Source organism: Hyperolius riggenbachi, chromosome 11, assembly GCF_040937935.1.
Source record: "Hyperolius riggenbachi isolate aHypRig1 chromosome 11, aHypRig1.pri, whole genome shotgun sequence".
In the NCBI taxonomy this organism is placed as follows: Eukaryota; Metazoa; Chordata; class Amphibia; order Anura; family Hyperoliidae; genus Hyperolius; species Hyperolius riggenbachi.
In genome coordinates, this window is record NC_090656.1 from 221,020,510 (window position 1) to 221,034,857 (window position 14,348).

Consider the following 14,348-nt stretch of genomic DNA (forward strand, 5'->3'; position numbering starts at 1 on the left):
AGCACTTGCAGAACAAGCTGTCGATGATGCTTTACAATGCGTTTAAGGGTGATGTGGCTGCACAACGCAATCAAGGTACCACTGGCAGTAACCCTCCTCCTCCCAAGTCCACGCAGGCAAGGACAGGACGCTCCAGCGATCTCAGGGTGATGTCGGACATGCGGACATTCTTTAGTCCAACTCCTCGCCATAGTCCTTCCGGATCCAGCCTCCACCAACGCCTGGACAGGCAGGTAGCCGACTACCTGGCCTTGAGTGTGGATGTAGACTAGACACTGCGAAAAGCGACGATGAACCCTTGGACTACTGGTTGCGCAGGCTTGACCTGTGGCGAGAGCTGTCCCAATTTGCCAAACAACTTCTCTCTTGCCCTGCCGCAAGCGTCCTGTCAGAAAGGACCTCCAATGCAGCTGGAGGCATAGTTACTGAGAAGAGAAGTCGCCTAAGTCACGACAGTGTTCAGTACCTGACCTTTATCAAAATAAATGAGGAATGGATCATGGAGGGCTACTGCACGACCAAAGACTAAGTCAGTTCCCACACACAGCATCTCTGCCTGCAGGCCGCTTGTCTTCTCCGCCACCACCAACAGGGTCCAGGACTCTAGGCGGATTCCTGAATTTTTAAGGCCGCTGCTAGCAGCGGCCGCTACACAAATTTTTCTGGTGCGTGTACATGCCTGCCTAATTTTTCTGGCTGCACTGCGGGCGGCTGCAACAAATAAACAAAAGGCATGTACATGTGCCCATCCCCCTTCGTGATCATTACCTTGCCGCGGTGAAGGGGCTTGCGTATCACAATGAAGCAATGACCGCTGGCTATTTGAGTGTCCCGGGTGGGGGTGGGACACAAAAGATAATAAGGTCGTTGCTTCATTGTGGTCAGACCAAATTTGATCAGCTGGACAGTCACTGTTGTTCTATCATTGAGCTACCACAGCCCGGCGACCACATGGACTTGAAAAAAGCCACGGCCTACACTCTGGCCACGGTGCGCACCAGTCCAGCATGGCCGTCACTACGCAAACAGCTGTTTGCGGTGCGTTACACAGTGAGTTTGGTGTGTCAGTGTGAAGCAGAACTCTAATTACACTCCCTGATTGATGTATACCCATGCAAGATGTTTGAAAGCACTTTAGGCCTGCAATTTAGCATTCAATGTGATTTCTGCCCTTAAAACGCTGCTTTGCGTCAAATCCAGATTTTTCCCCGGGACTTTGGGCATGTATCCCACTCCGCCATGCCCCCCTCCAGGTGTTAGACCCCTTGAAACATCTTTTCCATCACTTTTGTGGCCAGCATAATTTTTTCTATTTTTCAAAGTTCGCATCCCCATTGAAGTCTATTGCGGTTCGCAAACTTTTCCGAGAACCGAACCTTCCACGAAGGTTCGCGAACCGAAAATCGGAGGTTCACGACATCTCTAGTGACAGGCAGCCTACAGGGCCAAGTGACAGGCAGCCTACAGGGCCAATCAAAGTGCAGGAATCTCGTACTTTGAAGCTACCAGTACTTTGAAGCTGTAGCAGCGCAGTTTAGTGAATCAAGCCTTCTGTCTTTTAGGATAAGGCTACTTACACACTAAGACGTTGCGTTAGGTGCTACGTTAAGGTCGCATAACGTGCCCATAATGCAACCTATGGTGGTGTTGAAGTTGGATGTCAGATTGAGCTGCGTTATGCAGCTCTCAAAGCAGCCGCTCCAGGTTAGTCATAGAAAGTCTGGATCTTTTTAAGGATTCGGATCATTTGAATCAGATCATTGAAAAGATCTGGATCTTTAAACCGAATCATTTGAATCATTTTACTAGGGAAGCAGACTGGGTGAAATGACTAGCAGGACAGGACTTTCCCTGCACTGTACATTCTGTATGTTCCTGTTACTTCCAGACAGACATCCACTGTGAACCGAATCTTTCATTGTGATTATCCGGATGATTCGACTCATAAAAAAGATCCGGATCAAATGAACGATTCGTTTATGATCCGGACAACACTACAGTCCCACCAAGAGTCTCTGCAGTGCAGTGAATATTAATTAGCCATGTGGCTGGCCACTGAGGAGGAGGGGAGACCTCCTCCTCCAACACTACTGAGCATGTGCAAACAGTCTAACGTGGCTTAGCCCAGTATAATGTACAGCGTGCAGCACTTTGTTTTTAAAGTGCTGTGTTACTATGTAACGCAAGGTGTTACTGTGAACAGCAACATTGATTTTACAGTGCTGTGAGTTAGGCTGCGTTACTGGCTGCTGTAACGTGGGACTTTAACGTCCCACTGTGAAACCAGCCTAAAAGTTTAAATAATGCTTTGAAATTTCTTGCAGTAAAACCTTATCACAAGCTGTCTCTCATTGTTTCTTGGCTGTTAAAGTACTTCAGAAAACAGGGCTGTATTCCACACATGGGGCCATATGCAATTCACTTTTTCACCTGAGTTTTCACCTAGGAGATAATTTTTCATCTTTGATTTAAAATAATTTTCCAGCACTTTTCAACTAAAAAAATTATCAAAAAGTAGGTGAGAATGTACTATCAAAATTGTATTGAGTATTTTCTTGCCTTCTGGTGGCTTAAATTGCATTTTATTGACAAATTTAAAAATATCTCCTAGGAGAAAACTCAGGTGAAAAAGTGAATTGCATATGGCCCAATATGGGTTGACTAGCTCAGAAAATCGCTGAGAATGACAGTTTTTTTTTTAAACTCTTCCTGTACTGGAAAACAGTATGAGACTCCTTTTTTGCTACTAATGTTCTATTTCTTAGCTGTACTACACATAAAATTAAATATATGAAAAAATTATTTTCGCTTTAGGTTTACTTTAAAACAGTGAGTTTGTCACTTTTTTTTTTAACACTGCAGATGCACTTTAAAAGGTTCTAACTAGATAAGACATAGCTCCCAACTGTCCCTCTTTTGGAGGGACAGTCCCTCTTTGGGAGCCCTGTCCCTCTGTCCCTCTTTCCTCCTCATTTGTCCCTGTTTTTATGTAAATATATATATTTCTCTACTAAAAAATGTGTTTGATTGGCTCTAAACTTTATTCCCATCCTTTAAATTGATGTATTACTAATTTTAAAATTTTAAAATATTAATATGAAGGAAAATGAAACAGGATAGAAAGGACCAATGTGGTTTGAATTATAAAACAACATATGTTTCTTATGAAAACTTTATGATATGCGTGACTAGGGGTGTGGTGAGGGCATGATGAGGGGTGTGGCAGGGGAGTGGCTTAAAGAGGAACTCCAGTGAAAATAATGTAATAAAAAAGTGCTTCATTTTTACAATAATTATGTATAAATGATTTAGTCAGTGTTTGCCCATTGTAAAATATTTTAAATCCCTGATTTATATTCTGACAAATATCACATGGTGACATTTTTACTGCTGGCAAGTGATGTAGCTGCTGCCTGCTGTTTTGGCAGTTGGAAACAGCTGTGAACAGCTATTTCCCACAATGCAACAGGGTTCACAGACAGGAAACTGCCAAGAGTACGTACTCAGAATTTCTTTGGGGGAGGGGTTTCACCACAATATCAGCAATACAGCACCCCCTGATGGTCTGTTTGTGAAAAGGAAAAGATTTCTCATGTAAAAGGGGGTATCAGCTACTGATTGGGATAAAGTTCAATTCTTGGTCGGAGTTTCTCTTTAAGTGTCCCTCTTTCTCATCTCAAAAAGTTGGGAGGTATGGATAAGATGAAAAACAGATTAGGAAAAGTAACTAATCGGAGTAATTTGAATGAATGAGGTTTTGCGAAATAACCCCAAAAGCTATCTGCAGAGGGAAGTAATGAGAAGCAGTTATATTTGTTAGAATCAGTAAAGTGCCTCTCTGACCTGAACCTGTGTCAGTAACTTGCCATGCCACTCCCTTCCCCCCCATAACAACATGAAAAGCATAGCTACCAGTATCCGCTTACAGATCTTCCCTACAGCTATTGAGATTTCACGAGAAATGTGTAGAATAGAAGGTAAGTAACGCGTGAGTTTAGGAAAGGAAGTCCAAGTTTGGAGAGGAACCAGGAAGGGATCAGATACGTCCTATCTTTTCAGGAGTCCGTGATTAACCGCAAAGCCACTATGGGATCAAGAAAGATTACGGCACTGCTGAAGTTTGGAGTTGTTTTTATGTTTCTCTTTGTATTCCGAGTAGAAGCAGGTATGTCTGTAACGTAATATAATTACTTAGATCAACTCAGGTGTACAGGTGTGCAGCCCCTCCAGACTCCATTCCCTCCTCGCTGGTGTTAACTCATTGTTGTGGAGTTATCTTCCTCGTGTGTGGGTGAATAGTTTAGCTTGGTCTTTTCCTTGCTGTGCTACAAACACACAAAATTCCAAAAGGACTACCCTATTAACTTTTGAACAGTGGAAAGAAGCATACATAAACATAAGAATGCAGGTGAGATTTAGTTTGGGCATGTCCTAGTATACACTCATATTGGGAGCAAGTATTGACATGCATAAATAAAGTCATTGAGTTTCCTGTTAGTTTGGATCCCTTTGCAGTGTTGCTGCATAATACTTCAAAAACTGTTAAGCGATATAGATGTTCGATTGCACCAGGGGCGAAACTACAGGAAAGCAGCCCTTACGACTGCAGGGGGGCCCAGAGGCATATGTGTGTAGGGGTCCAACTAATGACCTACCCTCCCTCCGATACTCCAGATCAGGTGTTGTTGCGCAGGGTCGGACTGGGACACTAAGGGCCCACCGAGGAAGTTTCAGCCTGGGCCCCCCCCCCCCCCCCATCCCCCCCATTTTGGGCTCACATACACATGTACTCTAGAAATTTTGCATGATTTTATGGTAGGGAATAGATTGTGAGCACTTCTGAGGACAGTCTCCAATAGGGATATGTCCACATGAATAAGTGATTGTCACCATGCACTGGAACATCGGCGTGGTCAAGATGAGTCATGGGCAGACTTTAAAAAAATAAAATAAGTAGAGGTGTTATTCACAGAGATTAGGTCTGACCAGATACATTTTAGATATAATAATCAAGTAGTTACATGCCTCATGATAATTCATCAAGTAGTCAAATGGCAGCAGATATTCCGACAAAATGCAATCAAATAGGCGGCAGATATCTCCACAAAATGCAATTAGATTGGCGGCAGATATCTCCACAAAATGCAATCAAATTGGCGGCAGATTTCTCAACAAAATACAATCAAATTGGTGGCAGATATCCCCACAAAATGCAATTAGATTGGCGGCAGATATCCCTACAAAATGCAATCAAATCCTGTGAAGAGTGTCAAGAGCTAATAGACAGGTGTGCATCCAAGCTCCCTCATGTGATGTAAAGCATGCTGGGTACACACGTTGTGATTTCCCGCTCGATTCGATTATTTCCAAAATGTTCGATCGGGTTTCAATGGATACAGCCGTCGATTTTGCACACTTAATATGCAAAATCGACAGCTGCATCCGATCGAACATGTTGGAAATAATCGAATAGATACAATCGATCCCGCAAATCGAGCGGGAAATCGCAACATGTGTACCCAGCATTACATCCACTAAACAGTGACAAAATGACACCATGCTGGTCTGAGAAGGTACATTAGCAGCTGGTGCATGTCATGTACACTAGCCAATCACACAGAAGCACCTAGGCAATCCACACCTTTTCAGAGCCACAAGCAATGTCAGCAGCACATCACATGGTCACTGCCTCTCACCTGAGATATATGGGAATCCTTGGAGCAGGGTAAAAGCTAAAGTGATAACGTGCTGTAGCCACATGATGCTTACCAAACAATGGAAAGGGTAATCAAAGCGAGGAGTTCATAAAAGTCTGCATTCAGGTAGACACCTTTCACTTTTTTTGGAGAGTAATCCACCTTCCTTCCAGGTGTGGAACTGAGGAGGACTGTGAGGAGCAGACTGCAGTGCACTGTCAGCCAGACATCGCCATGCAGAAGCTCTGTGTCTCTGCTGTTAGGAAGTTCCTTCTCACTGCAGGTGCTGATAAGATCTGCAGTGAATAAATCACAGAGTACAACTCCTGTGAACTTGTCTCCCTTATGCTGGGAATACACGGTTCGTTTTTGCCTTCGTTTAAACCTTCGTTTCGATTGTGCCTTTTGTCCTTTTCGATCCCGAAATAATCGGTTATACGGTTAATATCACCACCCACGGTTTCGTTTTTTTTTTTCGATTCTGATGGTTTCGTTTTTCCAATGATCGAAGGCTGCAAAGAAACGAAACGAAAATCCCTTTTTACAGGGACGGACTAACATAAACGAATATATAATCGATCTGAACAGCCATCAAGCCTACCAATGGCTCGATTAGATGGATAAAGAGAGATAATATCAAACATGTTCGATCACTAGTCGTTCGTTTTTGGGGTCTATTAATCGAAACTATAATGAGATTATGACTATTTTCACGTACGTTTTCAACACTCGATTCGTTTACCGAACGAATCGAAGGTTTAAACGAAGGCAAAAACGAACCGTGTATTCCCAGCATTACGCTCTGCCCCGCTATTTTCCAAACCCCTGGACAGAGCTATGCTTTCCATACACTCTATCCAAAAAGCCAGCCAGGCAGGCAGCTGCAGCCGTGTCATTATCCAGAGACTGGTCAGCCAGGAGTAGTGACTCCTCTCTTGTCTTGTGCTGGGATGTTTGCTACAAGCTGAGCGTCTTTATACAGAGGAACTCCAGAGGAAGGAGATATGTCAGACGGCCAAGGACAGTGGCGTAGCTACAAACCTCTGGGCCCCGATGCGGAATCTGGATGTGGGCCCCCCCCCCCCCCCCGGCAACAACAGCCCCCCCTCCCCCGACAACACCCGACGGATGCACACACATATCAAAATCCCTATAGCCAGCTATATGTATAGCTACCTATATGTATAGGTAGTCAGGCATAGGTAAGCCAGTATAGTTGCCCCCGGTATAGGTGAGATAGGCAGGCGCCGCCGGTATAAGTTAGATAGATAGGTGCCCCCAGTACAGGTTAGCTAGGTGGGTGCCTCTAATATAGGTAGCCAGAATAGTTGCCCCCAGCGTAGGTTAGATAGGTAGGTGCCCCCAGTATAGGTTAGTTAGGTAGGTGCCTCCAATATAGGTAGCCAGTTTAGTTGCCACCTGTATAGGCTAGCTAGGTGCCCCCAATACAGGTTAGATAAGTAAGTGCCCCCAGTATAGGTTAGATAGGTAGGTGCCCCCAGTATAAATTAGATTAGGTCGGTGCCCCCTAGTATAGGTTAGATTAGGTAGCTGCCCCCCAGTATAGGTTAGATTAGGTAGCTGCCCCCCAGGATAGATTAGGTAGCTGCCCCCAGGATAGATTAGGTAGGTGCCCCCCAGTATAGGTTAGATGAGGTAGCTGCCCCCCAGGATAGATTAGGTAGCTTCCCCCCAGGATAGATTAGGTAGCTGCCCCCAGGATAGATTAGGTAGGTGCCCCCCAGTATAGGTTAGATTAGGTAGCTGCCCCCCAGGATTAGGTTAGATTAGGTAGGTGCCCCCCAGGATAGATTAGGTAGCTGCCCCCAGGATAGATTAGGTAGGTGCCCCCCAGTATAGGTTAGATTAGGTAGCTGCCCCCCAGGATTAGGTTAGATTAGGTAGGTGCCCCCCAGGATAGATTAGGTAGCTGCCCTCAGGATAGATTAGGTAGGTGCCTCCCAGTATAGGTTAGATTAGGTAGCTGCCCCCCAGAATAGATTAGGTAGCTGCCCCCCAGGATAGATTAGGTAGCTGCCCCCCAGTATAGGTTAGATTAGGTAGCTGCCCCCAGGATTAGGTTAGATTAGGTAGGTGCCCCCCAGGATAGATTAGGTAGCTGCCCCCAGGATAGATTAGGTAGCTGCCCCCCAGTATAGGTTAGATTAGGTAGGTGCCCCCCAGGATTAGGTTAGATTAGGTAGCTGCCCCCCAGGATAGATTAGGTAGCTGCCCCCCAGGATAGATTAGGTAGCTGCCCGTTCCCATAATGAAGGGGGGGGGCCGCAGCCGCGGGGAGGGCAGCCCGACCTCTCCCTCCCTTCCTCTCCCCGGGCCCCCCCCTCAGATGCAGAGTAAGCGGCTAACGGAAGCGCTATAGGCAGAACTCACCTCCGTCCCTGGTTCCAATCGCCGCTGATCTCCTCTCTGGCTGGCTCTGCATAGATGAATACACACGCAGCTTCCTGTTTAGCCGGAAGCTGCGTGTGTAACAACATCTATGCAGAGCCAGCCAGAGAGGAGATCAGCGGCGAGTGGAACGCAGGGAGGTGAGTTCTGCCTATAGCGCTTCCGTTAGCCGCTTACTCTGCATCTGAGGGGGGGCCCCGGGGAGAGGAAGGGAGGAAGAGGTCGGGCTGCCCTCCCCGCGGCTGCGGCTCCCTCCTACCAGCGCGAACGGGCGCATGGCCCTCCAAACGGAGATGGGCCCCCCGGGCCCCTCCCCCGCCTCCTCAGGAGCCGGGCCCGGTCGCCAAGGCGACCGCTGCGACCACGGGCCCTACGCCCTTGGCCAAGGAGCCTCCCGTGCCACCATGCCTCCAGCCAGGGCCAGAGCTGAAAGTACTTTTTTTTTAATTTATCCACTAGATAAATTAATATTTGCAGGCAGCCCCCCTCCTTCTCCCCCATGCTTCAGCTGCTAAACACACACCTCAGGCTCAGATCACGGCGAGCAGAAGCTAGTCCGGCACATAGCCGCGCGGTGAATTCAAATGCAGGAAGTGACGTCATCGGTCACGTCCAGCATTTCAAGTCGACCGCGCGGTTGCTATGCGCTGGACTGGCTTCTGCTCGCCGTGATCTGAAGTGTGTGTTTAGCAGCTGAAGCATGGGGGAGAAGGAGCGGGGGCGGGGCGGCAAGTATGAACATTTTACTGGCCACCAGCACGGGAGACAGCCTCACACGGGGGATTAATAAAAAAAAAGTACTTTCAGCTCTGGCCCAGCACGGGAGACAGCCTCACCGCTGCCATACACACGGCACACGCGCACAGAAGGGGCCTGCGCCAGTGGAGAGGGGGCCCTCTTGGTCATGTGACTGTGACGTCACAACTCTTAAAGGAGGCCCACCGAATTTTACGTCGGCAGTTCGGTGGGTCAGTCCGAGGCTGTTGTTGCGGCTACACACGGTATGGGGGTGAAGATCCTGATGGCCACACTTGTTTTATGACCCTTGTGAAGTTGTGAGATTTACCCCCAGGCTGTGAGGGTCATCAAGGGGAGGCAAGGGAACGGTTGAGAACATTAAGGGGGCCCCCGTCAAAGTTTTGCAGATTTGTAGTTACACCACTGGTAGCGGCTACATTTTTGATTACAATCAAATGGAAATGCCCAAGTCCCCCGACCCTGAAAGAATGGGATGATAAAGTTGAAATATTGAAAGATGCTGAAGATCAAATTGCCTTCAGTGGGATAAGTTAGATCAGTGGTTCCCAACCTTTTATGAGGTATCGCCCCTTAGGGGAAGACGACTCACCCCTGTCGTCCCCCTTCTCTTAGTACGGTATACCCTTACGCCAGGTGGTGGTGCCAGTGGAGGGGGTAGCGCTGTGACCTTGCCAGCTAAAAATAGCCGGTGACTCAACTACTTCGCGCCAATTCCCTTACCGGTGTAATGTCAGCTATTGCAGCCCCGCATGCGCAGTAGGAGCCTGCGTCCCATTAAATTGTGCAGCCACGTAAAACGTCCTAAATATCTCTGCTTCCGCACCACGTACACTCCCGAAATTTTCTGGGGAGGGAGGGGACCCCCACATCTAGCTCTGTGCCGAATTGCAGCCCCCAAGCCCCGCTGGTTCCTGAGACTGATTGCAGCAAACCTATCTCAGGAACTAGCGGGGTTCGGGGGCTGCAATTCGACACAGAGCTAGATCTGGGGGTCCTCTCCCTCAACTGAAAATTTCGGGAGTGTACGTGGTGCGGAAGCGGAGATATTTCAGGTAAATAATATCTAACTTCCCACTGAGCATGCGCGATACTCAGTGAGGAAGGCTGCTTCCGGGCTGCAATATCTGTCATTACACCGGCGCCTGACCAACGAGCCCTGAGGAATTACGCAACTCTAGCATGCACACTTGCATATTTTATACAGATCATATTTTTTGCCCATAATTTTCTTAAAAACGAGTGACACTGCGACACTTTATTTTTTCTGCCTTTTCATACTGATCGCCCCCTGTCGCCCCCCTTACAAATTTACCGCCCCCCCTTAGAACCCAAATCACCCACCTGGGGGCGATCGCCCCCAGGTTGGGAACCACTGAGTTAGATGCTCATTTTATTAAAAGGGAAGGATAAATAAAAACTAAAAATCTACTTACCTGGGGCGTCTTGCGCCCTTGTTGCAGCTCCCTTGGCTCCCGGTCCCCTCCGGTGCAGATGCCGACCTCACCAGGTTTGCATCTGCTTGCGCTTCACCATGCAGCTTACTGAGTCGCACTGACGTCATCTGGACTGTACTGCGCTGGCACAGAACTACTGCACCTGCGCAGTACAGTCCGCATGACGTAGCGCAAATACGTGAGCTACGCTGGAGCGCAAGTAGGCCTCTTGTACCAGAGGGGACCCCGGGCCACTGGTGGGAAGTGGAGCTGCTGCGAGAGCACAGGGCGGCTACCGGGGGCTGGAAGAAGCCCCAGGTAAGTAGATTTTTACTTTTTATTCATCCTGGATGGGCAGGTTGGATTGACTCTAGATCTCTGTTGACTATGAAGATATTATGAGAGTGTGAGGATGAGGCCTCTATTGGGAATAAGTATCCTGTAAAAGAGATAAATGCACTCCCTAGAGGTACATTTCTCCCAGAGTAAAATGTACCGTAAATTCCGTTCTTCCTATTTTGCTCTTGCTTACAGAAGGCAGTAAAAATATGACAGACCTGACAGGTTTTGGACTAGCCCATCTTCTCATGGGGGATTCTCAGTATCCCCTTTATTCTTTACAAAAGCACTACCAGAAACGGATCTATACAAAGATGCCAACCTACTCATGTGCACACTATTTTGGCAGTTGGACTAAGCAGCTGGCAGCTGCAATGCAGTAAGTGCTTTTGAAAATAGAACATGAAAACTCCACATGAGGAAATGGATTAGTTCAAATCCTGTCAGATCTGTCAGAGTTTTACAAGCTATTGTAAGTTACAGCAACATAGGTAAAAATAGATTTATGCTGCATTTTTACTGTGAAACAAACTTACATTTTATACATATGCATACGCATGCAATTTAAATGCTACAATATTTCACTTCGGTGGTCCTTTAAGAATAAACAGATGGGAGTCTCTGATGGGCACCCTAAAAACCTCAGGTGGAATACCTGAATGTGGGCACTGCAAACTGACAGAACAGACAGGTTTTGGACTTGCCCATCTCCACATGGGGGATTCTCAGAGTTTTCAAAAGCATTTAGTAAATGGCAGTTGTTCATTCCAACTGCCAGAATATTGTGCAAACAGGCGTGTGTTTGTGTGTGTGTTTGTGTGTGTGTGTGTGTGTGTGTGTGGGGGGGGGGGGGTTCACCTGCATCTTTCTATAGATCCTTTCCAGGAAGTGCTTTTGCAAAGAATAAATGAAATACTGAGAATCCCCCATGAAGAGTTGGACTAATCAAAACCTGTCAATTTCGCCAGATTTTTATTAACTACTGTAAGTGACCGCAACATGGCAAAAAGGTTATTTATAGCTCATTTTACTTTGGAAGTAACATATGTCTTATTTGTATGTGTTTCCATGAATTTTAAATTGTACAATTTTTTTGCAATAGTGGTCCCTTAATTTTCAGTACAGGCATAAAAACTAGGCAGTGTAAAATTTGCCTCTTGTGAGTCTTCCAGATTTCCTGGGAGTTCTAATGCTTCGGAACAGATTCATGGTGTCCATACATGGTACAATAAAAATGTTCAATTTTCCTGCTTATTCGACCAAAACGATAGAATCAAAAATAATCTTTTTTTCAATCAAGAAAAACGAACAATTATTTTGTTTCTTCAATAAAAATGAAAAAATTGGTACAATGTACGGCCACCATTACTCATCTATTAGCCACAATAGCAGTCTTTCTGTTTTGCTTCTCAGGCTATTGGAGTGTAACAATGAATAAGAGCCCTATCAAGGCTCTAGTGGGTGAAGATGTTACGATACCGTGCTATATTGATGGCCACCCCACACCACTGAAACTACAAAAGGTTGCTGTTATCTGGACTCTGAAGTTGCCCAATACAACTGAATATACTGTTTATATATCAGAAGGTTCCAACCATACTGCAAGCAGGCACAGCTCACGCATGGCAGAGAGCGACCTTATCAATGGTAACGCCAGCCTGTACATACCACAAGTCCAGATCAGTGACGATGGAGAATATAGCTGCTCTGTCACTGTGACCCCCTATCAACGCTCAGCCGCAACTATCCTGCAGGTGTCCGGTAAGTGACAACTACACTCTAACAGTGGCCACACACCATACAATTTTTACAATTACTATTCAGTTCAAGAATTGTAATCTATTTTTCTGATTGTAACTTTTGACCATTGATTGCTACATCTGACCAATGTACCACATGATTGAAAACTCTGTAAAAGATTGCTTGGGTCTATACATTAAGAAATTGACAATCTACCCTATACCATTCAATTTTAATAAAAATTGATCAGAAGAATATTTCCTTATTGATTTTTTTTTTTAATCCATTCGCGTTCCGTCATTTTCACGTGAGAAATGTTCACCTCCCATTCATTAGCCTATAACTTTATCACTACTTATCACAATGAACTGATCTATATCTTGTTTTTTCTGCCACAAATTAGGCTTTCTTTGGGGGGTACATAAGAGCCACTTTACTGTAAATGCATTTTAACAGGAAGAATAAGAAAAAAATTGAAAAATTCATTATTTCTCAGTTTTCAGCCATTATAGTTTTAAAATAATACATGCCTCCATAATTAAAACTCACGTATTGTATTTGCCCATATGTCCTGGTTATTACACCGTTAAAATTATGTCCCTAGCACAATGTATGGCGACACTATTTTATTTGGAAATAAAGGTGCATTTTTTCCATTTTGCATCTATCACTATTTACAAGTTTAAAATAAAAAAAATATAGAAATACTTCATCTTTACATTGATATTTAAAAAGTTTAGACCCTTAGGTAAATATTTACATGTTTTTTTTTTTTTTTGTTTTTTTGTAATGGTTTTTTTTTTATAGTAAACAATTTATTTGGGTAGTTTTGGGAGGGTGGGAGGTAAACAATAGATTTATAATGTAAATGTGTGTTCATTTTTATTTTTTTTTCCTTACAGTTGTAGTTTTACTTTTTGGCCACAAGATGGCGGCCATGAGTTTGTTTACATGACGTCACTCTAAACGTAACACACGCTTAGAGTGACTCATCGGGGAGGGAACAGCCAGAAAAGGCGCAGCTTCCGAGAGAAGCTGTCGCTTTTTCAGCGGGGGAGAGGAATCAGTGATCGGGCACCATAGCCCGATACATTGATTCCCTGGCTACCGAATCCGCGGCCGGGAGTGCGCGTGCACGCGCGCGATCGGCCGCGGGAGCGTGCGGTAGCGCGCATGGTTCCTGGACGTAGTTTCTACGTCCAGGAACCAAAATAGGTTAAATAATGATTTTTCTGTACAACCGATCGTTTTTATAGAATTGCCATAACATTGGATCATTGTATTGTATCGTGTGTGGACACCTTTAGTCTGATCCATGTTTCTTTAATTTATTATCAGCACGTCCACAAACTTGATGATTTTGGCTAGTTACAGAATTTATGCATGAATCTGACGTGTAGAAATGGCCGGGAGATTCTAATAATTTCACCTTGCACATTTAAAGTGAAACGGGAGTCAATTTATTTAGTTTATTTCCTATGAGCGCACAGTTAATAACTTACAGAAAAAGTAGTAATGTTTACATGTAAAAATGTATTTTTACCTTTAAGGAATCCAATTCCCAGCTTTGGCCATACCGTTTTTATTTCTCGGTGGCTGAGGAAATATAGGGCTCGATTCACAAAGCGGTGATAACCCAGTTAAAGACTTTAGGCGTGATAACCATTTTTATCATGCCTAAACTCAGTTTAGGCATGATAAGTTTAGGCATGATAAGTTTAGGCGTGATAAGTTTAGGTGTGATAAGTTTAGGCGTGATAAGTTTAGGCATGATAAGTTTAGATAAGTTTATATCGCGCGCAAAGTCCCGCACGCAAAGCAGCGCCATTAAACTCTGTGCGAAGTGCACCAGACTTTGCTAGCGCAAAACTTTTGATCAGCTGTGCACTGATGCTTAAACTTTATCACGCCAAAAAACGTATCACACCTAAACTTATCACACCTAAACTTATCATGCCTAAACAGAGTTTAG

The 14,348-nt window shown here is 45.2% G+C and overlaps 1 protein-coding gene across 7 annotated transcripts in view; it reads left to right on the forward strand.

The window, feature by feature from the left end:
* LOC137537658 (CD276 antigen-like) overlaps nt 1-14,348 on the forward strand; it is a 401,520-nt gene that overhangs the window by 354,927 nt on the left and 32,245 nt on the right. For 4 of the 7 annotated variants that reach the window (XM_068259572.1, XM_068259571.1, XM_068259573.1 and 1 more), the window contains one exon: nt 12,050-12,397. In XM_068259572.1, coding sequence (XP_068115673.1) covers nt 12,067-12,397 — 331 coding nt within the window. In that variant the 5' untranslated portion in view covers nt 12,050-12,066. Of the gene's footprint in view, nt 1-3,917; nt 3,978-4,018; nt 4,166-12,049; nt 12,398-14,348 lie in introns of those variants that run through there. The other 3 variants (XM_068259569.1, XM_068259575.1, XM_068259570.1) reach the window with 2 other exon arrangements.